Source organism: Strigops habroptila, chromosome 5, assembly GCF_004027225.2.
Source record: "Strigops habroptila isolate Jane chromosome 5, bStrHab1.2.pri, whole genome shotgun sequence".
NCBI classification, from domain to species: Eukaryota; Metazoa; Chordata; class Aves; order Psittaciformes; family Psittacidae; genus Strigops; species Strigops habroptila.
The window spans coordinates 55,010,070-55,023,698 of record NC_044281.2 but is presented as its reverse complement, the minus strand read 5'-3'; the positions used below and the strand labels follow the sequence as shown (position 1 = coordinate 55,023,698).

Below are 13,629 nucleotides of genomic sequence, written 5' to 3'. Positions count from 1 at the left end.
TTCAGCATTGAAACAGTCGCCGCCTCTGCTTGTTCTGCATCCTCACAAAGCGTACAAGGGGAAGAGGAAATTCAGTACTTCTTTCAACAGCACAAGCACCATACTACAGTCAGATGAATTACTGAGCATAAGGGCACACCTAAAATATAGACAGTCTGAAACCCTTGACATGAAAGTCATCATATACTTCATGATATTTGCAACCCCAATAAGACCTCATTTCTAATACTCCCATTTCATATTACCTTTACTGAATCCACAAATGTAGTTTTGGAGGAGGCCTAGTTATGAAAGAAAATTAGTACTATAAGAAAAGACATTAAGATTACACAGATAACATGAGGACTGGAACACTGAAGTCAATCACCAACCATGTATTATCATGTTCCAACACTGTTTCTTTGGAGAAGTCTGCTCTAAACTTTTGGTCTTGTTTTTGCTTTCAAAGTGAGTCATATTGTGCAAATGCACACTCAGCGTTGAAATCCTTTAATATTTTGTAAGTGGTTTAATTAGGCTGTCACATTACCTTGGAGACAGCCCACCGTGGGAACAGTTGGTAGGTGAAGTTAAGGGGCTGGTTCTGCTGCTGGAGTGCCGCGAAGGAGTCCGACCAAGGGTATTGCTGGGGGAACCCTGGCACAGAGGCAGAAGACAGGGATTAGCAATATGTTGCAATGCACAAGCAGGAGTACACAACAACAGGTTCAAATATTGCCTTTGTGCTAGACAACCTTAGTACAGTTTTGGTTCTGGCTCTTGACCTAAAAATCTGCTGCCATGGTTCATGTAGTTATTAGTATGTTCTTGAAGGTACTGCTTTGAGGATAAAGAATGCATGTGCACTTTCCTACAATCCACAGTACCTGCAATTTTAACTATGCAACACACACAGCCTGCAAGTATTACCAGATAAATGGCTTATCAATCTACCAGGCTACCCAGCTTCTCAGACACTATTTGCCAGGCTCCAAAGTATGAAAACCATTATCCTGGCAATTTAGCAATTTAATTACGCAGCTATTTTCCACATTGTCTAAAGCATTCTGATTGTGCTTGTTACAAGCAAAAGCAATCTAACTTATCATTTTTCCACTGGCCTCCACAATCATTTGTACCACACCAAAATGAGTTGAAATTGCTCCCAATTATGACTCTGTTCACACAAAGTCAAAGGTACTAGAGAATCCAGTCCATTTGCCTGGAAGCCTAATGTTGCAGTTCTAGTGCAGACAAAGGTCTGCTTGTCTCTGTAGAAGCACAAAGACAAGAGGGTTCAAATTTCAGCAAGTTTCACAAGATTTCCACATAAAAAAAGGCAAAAAATACCCTAATCCTTGCTGCTCAGGGCGGAAAAGTGGTTTAGATACACGCTTAAATCCTCTACTAACATATTGCTTCAGAGAAATAAAAATATGCGAGAGCATCATGTAAAACTAAAGCATAACGTAATAGGTTTAGTCTGAGCAGACCTTGTAGGTCTCCTCTAGGTGTAGACTGATTTCAATAGTAGTGGTAGGTCCAGAAAATCTGTGGTATCAGGATTTCTGTTTTAGCCAAAAGGTTGTTACTGGTAGGATTTTCAAAAGCACAAATTTATCTCTCTCCCCGCCCCCCCCCCCCCCAATCTGTCCTGGTTATGGCTATGTTAAATTTAAAAATAACTGAGTGTTTTGTTTTAATGGTTCCCATAAAAGCAACATCACACAGAAGCCTCTATTGCCACACTGCTTCAAGACAGTTACAGGTAATTCATGCTACTGAACATCTGCAACAGCTTATCAATGAGCTGCTGTGTTTGGGGCTCCACTGTTTGCAAGGACAAGGGTCTCTCACCACACTGGTGTTACTCGAGTTCTTGAGGTGGTTGTGCAGGAGCTTGGTAGCACCATCCTGGAACGTTTTTGGCAAGGCACCAAGTAACATGGTAAACTCAGGAGTGTTCAATTCAAAGAGAGAAATCAGGACTATTTGTGCTGCCTGAAAAGAAGAAAGAAAAGACCATCAGTTTCTATTCTTTGAAAAGACTATGCATTCGTTGGTAGCGATCCTTATGGTAAAACATCAATGTGTGTTTCATTCAGAAAGATGACTCCCGCACTAGACCAACTTTTGACATGTTCCTTGTTGTGTCATAATGAATTGCTAACTGCTATAGGTAACTTTTCAGTTCTTAGAGCTTACAATATACTTTTGCATTTACATCATTAACTTCTCAGATGTGAATTGTACAGCTATTCACAGCTAGTGAGAAAATCTTACCATCGTCCTGTCCAGCATATATTTCAATTGAACAAGTTACTGAAAACATTTACAGGAAACAAATAAAACCAGAAATATGAAGAATCTAGGACTGCAATCTATCATTCACATGCTTTCTATTTTAAATGTGAATGGGCCTACCTTTCTTCACACCCAATCACTCCTTCTCTTAAGGATCTGACGAGTTTGTTTCATTAGACAGAAAATCCCTGCTTCTGTTTTCCCACTTCTCCTTGCAAGTCTTACCATTAAGGCTGTTTCAGCAATAGAAGACTCCACCAGAAGTGGAAGATCTACTGGGATGGTGAGAACCACCATTCTCTCATCCATGGACAGGCTAAACCCCACCAGAATGCCTAAATTTAATAAGTAAAACCAGGGTACCACTGAAATAATAGAGAATTTTACCATTAAATTCATTGGACAGCGTTTGCCCTATTTGCCTGGATAGAACAGCTGCCAGAACAGGGTCTCCACTAACTCCATTAGCAAACATACAGCTCTGCATATCCTGAACTAAGACAATGGAATAAAATGGGAATGGAAGCAGAATACATCAGAGTGCAGATCTGCAAGAGTAATCAATACTACATGTTCCTAACTAGTCTTCTCCAGCAGCACACAACGCATGTGGATTGCACCAATTCTGTTTATTTTCTCCTGCCTGTGCCTTGAAAATACACAAAAATATACACATTGATTAAAAGAACAATAAAAATGAAGCAATGATAAATGACTTCTGATGGTCTGCAGCACCACCTTCTCCAACAGGGGTGTAGCCATTGACACATCAACATCAGGAATCTGAGTACCAAACAGTGGCTTAAATCACAAAGTAAGGAGCAAAGCTACAAGTGCTCTTATTTTGGAACAGCTTGCATACAGGCTTAGGAGAAGCAGACACTTGTGTGTGACCTCTATGAAAACTTCCTAAAACTTCCTAAAAATGAAAAAGAAGAGGGTAAAAATATAATTCACTGCTGTGGCGATAACTGTACAGTCACTGTTCTCATCAATTCAAAGAAGGAATTTTGTGTTTGTAAAGTTGCAATAATTAAGTGTATCTGTAGTTCCCTGTGAAGTGGAATCTTTTAGCAGATGATGAACTTGGCTACACAAAAACCCTTTCATAGTGAAGGGGAATCAAAGTACCTCATTGTTTCAGTGTGCAAATTGCAATTCAAGCTACACTGATCCTTCTGCTATCAGCCCCAACTTGCAGTAACACAGATTTGTATACGAAAACATTTTCCATGTATGAAAGTTTGGTAAATAACATCGTTTTCATATGGCCAACAAAGAACTGAGGCGCACAACACTCAATGGGCTTCCAATGACTGCAGCAAACAACAGGTCTTCAGACTCTTCATTCCAGATGGATCACGCTGCCTCCTGTCAAAACGCTCACTGACTTGAACAGAAACACAGTATGTCATTATTCACTTCACACTAAAGATCTAAGCATGAAAGAAGTGGGGAGACAATTTTCCCCGTGGCTTTCTTAACTCCATACTTATACTCTACCCTCCTCTGACCTGAAGTTTTGGGCAACTCTGCCATGAAGCCTGCCTGGTATCCAACAAGGATGTGTATTTCTGTCCATTTTGATCCAAGAACTTTAAAGTTTTCACCAGCATAGTATCTTCTGTAATAAAAATATTACTGCAAACGAGATCTCAGAACAACAATCAGCATGTTGAACTGAATGCAAAGTGACAAGTCATGCCAAAGTACATTCCTGTTTGTGAATGGCATGCGTATCCTGGATGGTTAGGAAGTGGACATGCAGATCTTACATGTCAGAACAAACAGATCTCATATTAATTGAGATAAAAACCAAAATAAAACAGGAAGGTTGATCAACAAGATTTCCAGGTTGAGAGATTGCTCAGAGATTAGACTACCTGGAGATATCAACTGGCAAGTCAGAAGCTGCTCAAGGTACAGTGAGGTGGGAACAAGTTTTATACACCGTTGTCCCACATATCTCCCATTGATGGGTTAGAAATAAGGTCATTCTTGAAGGCCTTATAAGGAAATAGAGTGAAACAATGGCTTTTGCCTAAAATAAACCTAGAAGTGCATTTGGATAACTGAGGTCTATTTAAAACGAACACAGCCAAGGTAAAAGCCATTATTTGAAAGCTCAGCCATAATTTCCTACTTAAGATTTAACACACAAAGGTCTTGGTCCCTACCACCATAAAATCAAGAACACTGTTATTGACCTCAAAAGGTGCAAGGTACATGATACCTTGAAACCACATCTACAACATGCTCCAAATTTCACTCTTGCAATACTTCCCAATTTTAATACAGTTCATTTTATTTCAGCAATGAAGAGCATCAGGAGCAGCATTTCTACACTTATCTTAATAGTTAGATCTGGACACACTTGATAATCCTCTAAGTTTCATTTACCTAGGATATATTTATCTAATCAAAGGACATCTTTTACAGATAATGTTTCTAAGCATTTTAAATCTGTGGATTTTCAGCTTGTGACAAACCAGAGGAAATTTTCATATTTGCAGATCACTGGCCATTTCTGAAAATCTTGGCCCGTGTTTCATTAGATTACTGGAGTAGATAAATTTAAAACAAACAATAAAAAACTTATTTCTCTACACAATGTACAAACATTCTCCATGCAACACTCGTGCTTGATGATATACAGTTGAAGAAGGAGTAAAAGCTGAATTTTCCCTTGCCTTTGTGTTCCTGTACCATTAGTGGAACCCTAATCCATCTCCTTTCAGTGACATATAACGTAGACACTACGGATTATCTAATCTTAATGAAGCGGTTCTCTGCTGGCTTGAGCTGGATAAACTCCAGTGACTTCAGAGCCTGACTATGCTAGTGAGGGGGTCTGGCTCCACATCCGGTTCTTGAATCATTTGCAAAGGATCACTTATGTAACTTTATTATTTTCCTTATAACAATGCAGTGAGGGATCAGGTTCCACAAGCTGGTAGCAGCTCCCGAAGTTTCGTACTTAGGTCAATGCAATTCATGCTGTCCAACAGTGTCAGCTGCTAAAGGGACACAAATACTTTAGCAACTTTTGGGTTTTGGCTTTACCTAGACAGTGGGTGTTGGACAGATCTATCAAAATCTGTAACCTCTGCAACTTGGCTGAATTACAGTAAAGTCTCTTTGAAATGGTTTGGACTCATTAAGCAAAAAGATTAAGGCTAACTGGACAAATCCACTGATTTTAGAAAGGAAATGTGGTCAGTGACCTAAGCTTAATACAAGTGCCTTATGATTGCTGCTGTTGCTGGTCCAATAGACCAAGCAGAAAAAGCAGCTAGTTGCCTGAGCTACGTGAAAGCAGTTTTCAAGTTATCGAAATGTTGCTCAAGCATTGGCAATGGACTTACAACACTGGCAGTCCCAAAAAACAAGAGGATCTCATACCCTGGTTGCTTATGAGGGACTACAACAAGAGAATTAACAGAAAAGCACACCAAAGCAAACATTAACTTCACAGCCAGACACGCTTTCTTCAGGCTCCCAGTCAAGGTCTCTTTACACAGCTAGACAATCGAGTTCAGACTGCAAACACGATTAGTGTGATTAGTGCACACGGTTTTTAGTCTACCTGTTTACATTTCTCTTCCAAGTTTCCTTCACCGGGCCCTGAGGAAGCTGTAGTTGTTCTAGCTGGCAAATCCTCACCCACCCAACTATGCATGGTCTGGGTTTGACAAACAGGAAAGTTGGTATTTAGAGAAAGCATAGATTTCAACTAAATCATCTAAACAGTACACATGTTTTTTTTGGAGAAGAGTTTTAAATCAGTTGCTTGCTTAATTTCAAGTAACAGTAACCAGAAGTGCATTCCTTTCAGCAGAGGGCAGCACTGGCTCAAAATTAAATTCAGCCACAACTCTCAGGCTTATAGATCATCCCTTGGTTCTCATACAAGGCTTTGCTTTGGCAACCTCCTGATGGCCTCCATAACCACTTAAAAACCCCTGTTAAAGTGCAGAGCCTAGGCGGTGCTGGACTGAGATGGCACTTGCATCTGGCCAGGCAGGAGTCAGGGAATAGGTGCTTGCATCTACCTGCACCTATTCTTGCACACATCAAAGTTCAGAGGAATAAGCAGTTAAGAACTTGCAACCTCCTGACTCCAGTCCTGGCATCAGTCTGATAGACCAATACTGTCAACAAATGCCTTTTATCATGTGATCAGCCTGGGGAAGATCCACACTAACATCTACTCACTTTTCACAGAATCATAGAATAGTTTGGGTTGGAAGGGACCTTAGAGATCGTCTAGGTCCAACCCCCCTACCATGGGCAGGGACACCTTCCACTAGAGCAAGGTTGCTCCAAGCCCCATCCAACCTGGCCTTTAACACTTCCAGGGATGGGGCAGACAGAACTTCTCTGGGCAACCTGTGCTAGTGTCTCACCACCTTCACAGTAAAGAACTTCTTCCTAATACCTAATCTAAATCTCCCCTTTCAGTTTAAAGCCATTCCCCCTTGTCCGATCCCTACATGCCCTTGTAAAATGTACCTCTACAGCTTTCTTGTAGGCCCCCTTTAGATACCGGAAGGCTGCCATAATCGTATTCAGTATGCATGATTCATTTCACCGTCCACTCTAAAGCAAACGTGTTTAACAATGTAAGGCACACTGGAACAGAGAAGCTTGCTCTCTCATGTCACCTAGCATTATACTAAACTGCAGATCAAATATAGATCCACTGAGATCGAGAGGCAGCGTTGACACATTAGGCAGCTTGTATTAGCACACACTGGCACAGGGCAATGCTTTAATTCTCCAATGAGCGTAGCTGATGTTAAGTGAGTTAATTCACATCTACCGAGAGTGTCCACAGGCTCTAAACAAGTGTTATTTAAGTGTACTTTCCAGCAAACAATTAAATGTTAGCTGGCTAACATAACTAAGCTAACAAACTATCTACCAAACCAAACCTCCTGCTTGTTCCCTTTTCAGGCCTAGAATCAGACAAGTATGGACATCCAAATACTGATATGGTAATATGAAGCATAATGGCTTCAACAGTTCATATATAATCCAAGCATGTTAGCTTGAGCAGTTTTTAAACATACAGTTTTCCCCAAACACTTCTATTAGATTATGCTGTTTGCATCCACATCCTGAAAAGGAAGAATTTAACAGATTTAAATACAGAAATCATATACAGATTAAATCCACGCTGCCATTGTGTTTTATACAGCACACACTTAATACATCATGAAAGGCTTTTACAAGCGACGGGTGGTTGCATTACATGTGTTGAGACGTCAAAGGCATCTCAAACAAGTGCCAGCAAAAATATGCAGCACTGATTCACCACATATTCAGATTACTGTTCTAGAATGGATTATGATTCCTTATGCATGCTGTTATTTTGTGACCTGAGCACAAAAACCACAGCAAAAATGTTCTGGAGAGCCAGATGTTACCCTAGAAGTCAAGCTGATAAAGGCTAAGTAACTTTGCTCCTTAGAAAACAGCATTTGTTGCAAAACCAGGTTTCAGTACTAGATAAAAGGTTACATTTCATTAATAACTGAGAAATTTCTATTATAAACCTGGTATAATATAAATCTGAATTCTAAGGGTGAGGTTCCAACATATAAGCTAAGAAAGAAGAAAAGGTGCTGAAGTAAGATTGTTTGTAATGAAAACATGCACTTTAATCTGCATGGAGTTTAAAAATGTTGGAGTAAGTATGGCAGACTTATGTCCAGCCATCATCATAGTCCAGAGGAAACAGCCTAAGGTCTACTTACTGGATGGCTCTACAATGCATCATGTAAATATTACCTCTAATCTTGATAGATACATCACCTCTGTAGGGGTGTGTGTATATAAATGGCATGTACAACACAAACATATTACACACAGTCAAGTAATATGATCATACACATTCTGTGGAGCAATTTCTTATCTCATATTATCATGCACTAGTTCTTACCATTTCAAGTAAACTGAGAAAATGTGCTTATATTACAAACTGCTTTCAACTCATAAGATACTAAAAGGCTGTGTAAAGCAAAGATTCATTTTAAGGAAATCTAGCCCAGCGCTGTGACGATTTTCTGGCTGCTAACATTGGGTAAAAGCCATTTCCTTACACTGCGTACACTAAAAACATTTGGGCTCTCATAGCTCTGTAGCATCAAATTCAAAACAAACAGAAAATGATGGCTACTATTTTGGAAACACAGCTAGGACACAGAGATCTTTTTTGTTCTAATAGCATTACATCAAGTAAACACTGAAGTCCACCAGATGCCATTTTTGATCTGTTACACTATTTTTCCTAACACGATGTTTAAAGAAGTTCCTCTGTGCATTTAGTCTGAGTTTGACTTATTTAGGAATATCCTTTGGCTAAAAGGCTGACCTCAGACAAGGTCATACAAGACATAGCGTTATTTAAGATTCCACAAGCCTGAAATTTAAATCCTAAGGCCTGGTACTCTGGTAGCTTAGCTCTTCATGGAGTCCATGAGACATAAATCTGGTGTAGGAATATTGCAAGAGTGCTAGAGAAACCCCTGAACCAGAAAGGCAAAGGCCTGCAGCTGGGGAATATTGAAACAGTTTGCCATTCAAAAGCATTTCTGCAAACATCCTCTTTGCCACTGCTACTGTAACAGGCCATGACCAACAGTGTATATTGCCTAACACCAGTGAAGATGAACAATGCCATCCAGCTCACCAAGAGTCTTTGAGAGTGCTTTTACAGTGAAGCTTCTGTCCCAGAGTTGTTCAAATCAGCCTAATGCTGGACAGAAAATTAAAACTCCAGGAGAGATTTTAGAGGTTTCATGGCATCACAATTGCAAAGGAGCCCAATTGCATTTCTTCTGAAGTGTTTGCTTTTCTGTCTATCACTGCTCCTCCCTACAGACATCACAGCAATATTTTACCTAAACTTGCTCTGGGCTTTATTGATAGACATGATTTCCTTATAAAAGTGACATCATCAATATTTCTCAAGAAATGACATCTAGGACTACTAGTTAAAAGTACTAAATACATCTTAGTTGGCTGTTTGAGCATATGAAGAATTGTTGACCTGCAGCTTTCTCTCTCATCTCTTTCTTCCTCATCTTCTGGTATAATTCAGAATCAGTATCTCAATCAGTTTTAGGAAAAAATCTGATCTCAAGCTTTTTTGATTTGGATACCACTAGACTTCACCTGCGAACTAGTGGTGCCAATCCAGAAAGGGCCCTGGCCCTAGGAATTCTGAGGGGAACTTCATGCAAATGACAGTAACACAAGCATTCTCCTGGGCTTTTTGATTCATTGCAATGGTTCTGGTTTCTTATCAAGTCCCAGCCACTGTCTGTATTCAGGGGCAGCTTGACCAAACTCAGTAATAAGTGGGACAGCTGAAAGAAAAAACTCCCCAGTTACATAAGTGGAATGCAGAACATAATGTACACATGACACAAGGCTGCCCATAATGTGTAAAAATGCCTTCAGGCTTGTAAGATAATACTGTAGGAATATTTCATTGACAGAGAAGCCAGTCAGGATATCTGGCACAAAGGAGAAATTTCTTCTTCCCTGAGATTAGCAGTCCAGATGATGATCAGGCAATACAGATCTTGTTATTTACCATTAAGATCAGGGCTTGGCTGATTAACAAGACAGTAGGCAATGTCACTGGCCCTTCAACTCAGAAGGCCTTGTTCCTCTTCAGCTTGTACAAGCTGCTCCTAAATGCTAAGATCCTGTGTGCCCTCACAGATGATTCCATTCCCTCAAATGCTGAGCACTCACATTTAATAAAAGTTTCCATTCACCTGAGCCTCGGACAGGAGGCTTTGACCAGAGCCAAATCAGAAGCCTCATTCTAATTTCCATTCTCAAACTAATGGCTCTTTTCCAAGATCAAAGTATTTTCCCACACAGAGCCCAAGTCTGTCATCCAAATTCAATAAGCACTTTACCTACCTAAGGATTGCACAATAATTTTGTTGGCAATATTAGTGATAGCATGATGAAGTTACTGACTTACTGTCCTTAGACCAGTCACCACAGTATTTGCATTGCCATTGAATTACTTTTCAGTGTGGTAATTAACTGGCTTTCGTAAAATGATTTTATCAAATCAAACATTTTCCAGAGAAAAATCAGAATTAATACCCTGTTACAGAGAGAAATAAACCACGGCAGAGGAAATCCAAGTACATCGCACAAGGTTAGATGCTACTGCGCTCAAAATTAGAACTTAGTTATCTGAAATCCTTATCTGTGCCCTGCCCATTGATATGTCCTGCTTGGGCAAAAAGCATCAAGCCGTCCATATGTGCAGAAATTACTGCCAGGTGCTCTCCTTGCACTGGCACCACATCCCACCCAGGTCACTACGCAGTCCTGTGACCTGTGCCTACCCAATGGCTTTTGTTCAGCATGTAGGACAAATGCCTTTCACCTTTCTTCTAGCACTGCTTGCAGGAAGTAAATCTTAGTTTGAATGCAGGGTAAACACTCACTAAGTATTAACAATCTTTAAAACAAGACAAATATTTACCTGCAACACACTGCAGATCACCTTCTTTTAAACATAAAGCTTGACAATAATTTTGACCGTACATAGTTCATGGCTACTATCAGCAGCTTAAATGGTTTCTGCCTTGAGAGGGAATCACATTTTGTCAGTGACACTCTGTAATATCAACTGCATGTTCCTCAAAGTACGTAATGTTTTTGTGATAACAGAGCTTATGTTTACGACAGATGATATTCTATACGAGAACGTAAACTCTTTTATGCACAACAGCATTTCCTTTGACTAAATTTCTTTCTGATTTCAGTAGCTATAAGCCATGATCAAGTTAGGTGTCAGGTTAAGTGTGCTTAAGTACTCGTCCAAAGTATGTGCAAGGTTTATTAATAAAGCTGTATCATTCAGCTCGAAAAAAGTTTTTGGACTAAATGCCACTTTTTGTTCTATTTCTCTCCAGTTCCTTCATACTATGGGTCTCAGCCCTTCGTGACCATCACACATAGCGAATAGTAGTAATGGACAGATGATCACTAATAAAAGGATAATTTTGCTCTTGACTGAAAATATAATCCATTTCTCGAACAGACCCCTTGATTGCTACCATAGGATCAGATTGACTAATTGCCGTGCAGCAGCCACATGCTTTCCCAACCAACAAAAGTCATTTATATACTCTACCATCAGCATGAGAAAGCTTGTTTTACCTGCATCTCCTCAAAGGTAAAATCCAGACAGAACAGCATGGCCATCACACACACAGATGCTACCTACATTAAAGGTAGCATTCAGCAACTCAAATCTGGGTGAGAACCACATCAGCTGCAGGACTACATTTCTTGCGGGGAAAGAGTCCCTGCCTCTGCAAGTAGTTGAGGACCAGCATCACTGTTGCACCATGCCAGCTGGAGAAGCATACATGGGCCAGACTACATCTGCAAAAACTCCTCAGTACCAAAACCAAAATGTGCTCTTGTCAGCTTTCTGGAACCGAGTTGATTGCACTGGTGGTCTCAGATCCGGATTCTATTGAAAAATTACCTTATTTTACACTTTTTACAGGCCTGTTGTAGTACTTTGATCATTTGAAGACCAAACTGGTTCTTCTCTCTCTCCCCTGTAGCCTCAACTGCCATCTCCATTATTAGGTTGTGACAACATTTACAATGCATGGTCTGCTTTGCACTTAGAAAATTACAGATCTTGAACGTTGCCATAATACCTTCCACAAGGGCAGAATCTTTTAATGCTTAAATTAATCACCTTACTATTAAAAAGGTACTTTATTCCAAGTTACATACAGTCTCCAAAAAAGGAGGACAATCTTTCAATTGTGTTCTTCAGAACATTTCACCTGTCTGGGTTGGCCCTTGATAATCCAGTTTGCTACTGCATAAAGAATTTATTAGTCTGTTAACTAAAGTCCTGACAGAGATAATGGCCAATGATTGCTTACAAATCCTTTGCTGCAGTGTTTCTTCTAAAGCCTGTGGTTTGTACTATGTTCTTAATAAAATCATAGTACAGCAACAGCATGTTAAAATAAGGATCACCTGGGCATTCACTCCCAGTAGCCTAAGTTGGCTTAACTGTATAATAATTTATTTGAAAGCTACAGGCATCAGAGGCAAATCCAAGTCACATGCAGGTTCAATAAGTAGAATTTAGATTCAGTAATCTCTTGTCAGACCCAAGGCACTTGCTTGAGTACTGCTCAGGTGGAGTTTGGTGGAAGTTTTGCCAGAGCTCTGCAAGTCTTTGAAAGAGAGAGAAGGATGGATACCCTGCTGCGAACACCCGCTCGCCACATCCCACAGTGAACAGCCAATTTTTTCAGCTCTGCAGATACTCTTCACTCAATTTTGCGTGCAGCAATGATGACCCCTAACGGTGGAATATTTCTTCTGCTAAGCAGTACACAGAGATTTTGCCTTTCAATGCATAATTCTACTTAAATTAATTACAACTCCCTCTCACAGACTACAAGCACAGTAAACTGCTCGAGGTCTACTTGTGCTGTAATAGAGAAGCGGCTTCTTTGCCTGTTTAATTCTTTCTGACTTTGTACATGGAAGCATCAAAATGGAAATGCGTATTCCAGATCTAAGTCCAGGATTTAAAGTAACCCTTTTTTTCTGAGGCTGACTATCTTGCAGAAGCAAATTTCAGTCACACTGGTGTGAATAATCCCTGCAGAAAATCTTCAGAAAAGACCATGACACATTTTTCTCTAGAACCAACCAGCTGTATGTGAGAAAGGAGCACAAACCCAAAAAGCTTCTTTGAAGCCTTGTGTCAGCTATCAGATAATGCTGCAGTTGCAGCACGTTTGATCCCCAGTGATCTTTTTATCAGACTCAAATAATTACTAATAACAAAAATAATTTTCTTATTTCCAAGTTTAAAAATAATCTGTTGTTCTACTATTAATTCAACATTTTAAGTGCATGTAGAGTGAAAAAATCTCAGACAATTTTTACATTCTGAAGTGCTTAGAGGTTTGCTTAGGTTTTAGGTTTTTCCTTTTTTTTTTTTTTTTTTTTTTTTTTTTAAAATCCAAGTACACCGCAAAGCCTTTAACTCTTACCAGAATCTATTTCTACATCGGGGCTGAGAAGAGAAGGCAGTTTTAAATTGTGTTACAGATGCCAGGTACATAAAACTAAGTCTCACTTTTCTCTTGGGAAAGATGAGTATCACCATCTGTCCCATTTTAGCTTGCCTGACACTTGCATCTAGAGCAAGATAAAAGAACAACGTAACTGTATTACCCAGGCCTGACCTAAATGTGTCAATATTTTCCAGGTTGAGATAAACACACAGCTCTTAAAAGAAAAGATTTGAGAGCCCCT

At 39.8% G+C, this 13,629-nt stretch overlaps 1 protein-coding gene across 9 annotated transcripts in view; it reads right to left on the bottom strand.

Annotated features, from left to right (window-relative positions):
• CLASP1 (cytoplasmic linker associated protein 1) overlaps window positions 1-13,629 on the bottom strand; it is a 180,693-nt gene that overhangs the window by 31,683 nt on the left and 135,381 nt on the right. For all 9 annotated transcript variants that reach the window (XM_030488256.1, XM_030488257.1, XM_030488258.1 and 6 more), the window contains 2 exons: window positions 1,837-1,980; window positions 530-636 (listed from right to left, as the gene is read on the bottom strand). In XM_030488256.1, the coding sequence (XP_030344116.1) occupies window positions 530-636; window positions 1,837-1,980 (251 nt within the window). The remainder of the gene's footprint in view (window positions 1-529; window positions 637-1,836; window positions 1,981-13,629) is intronic.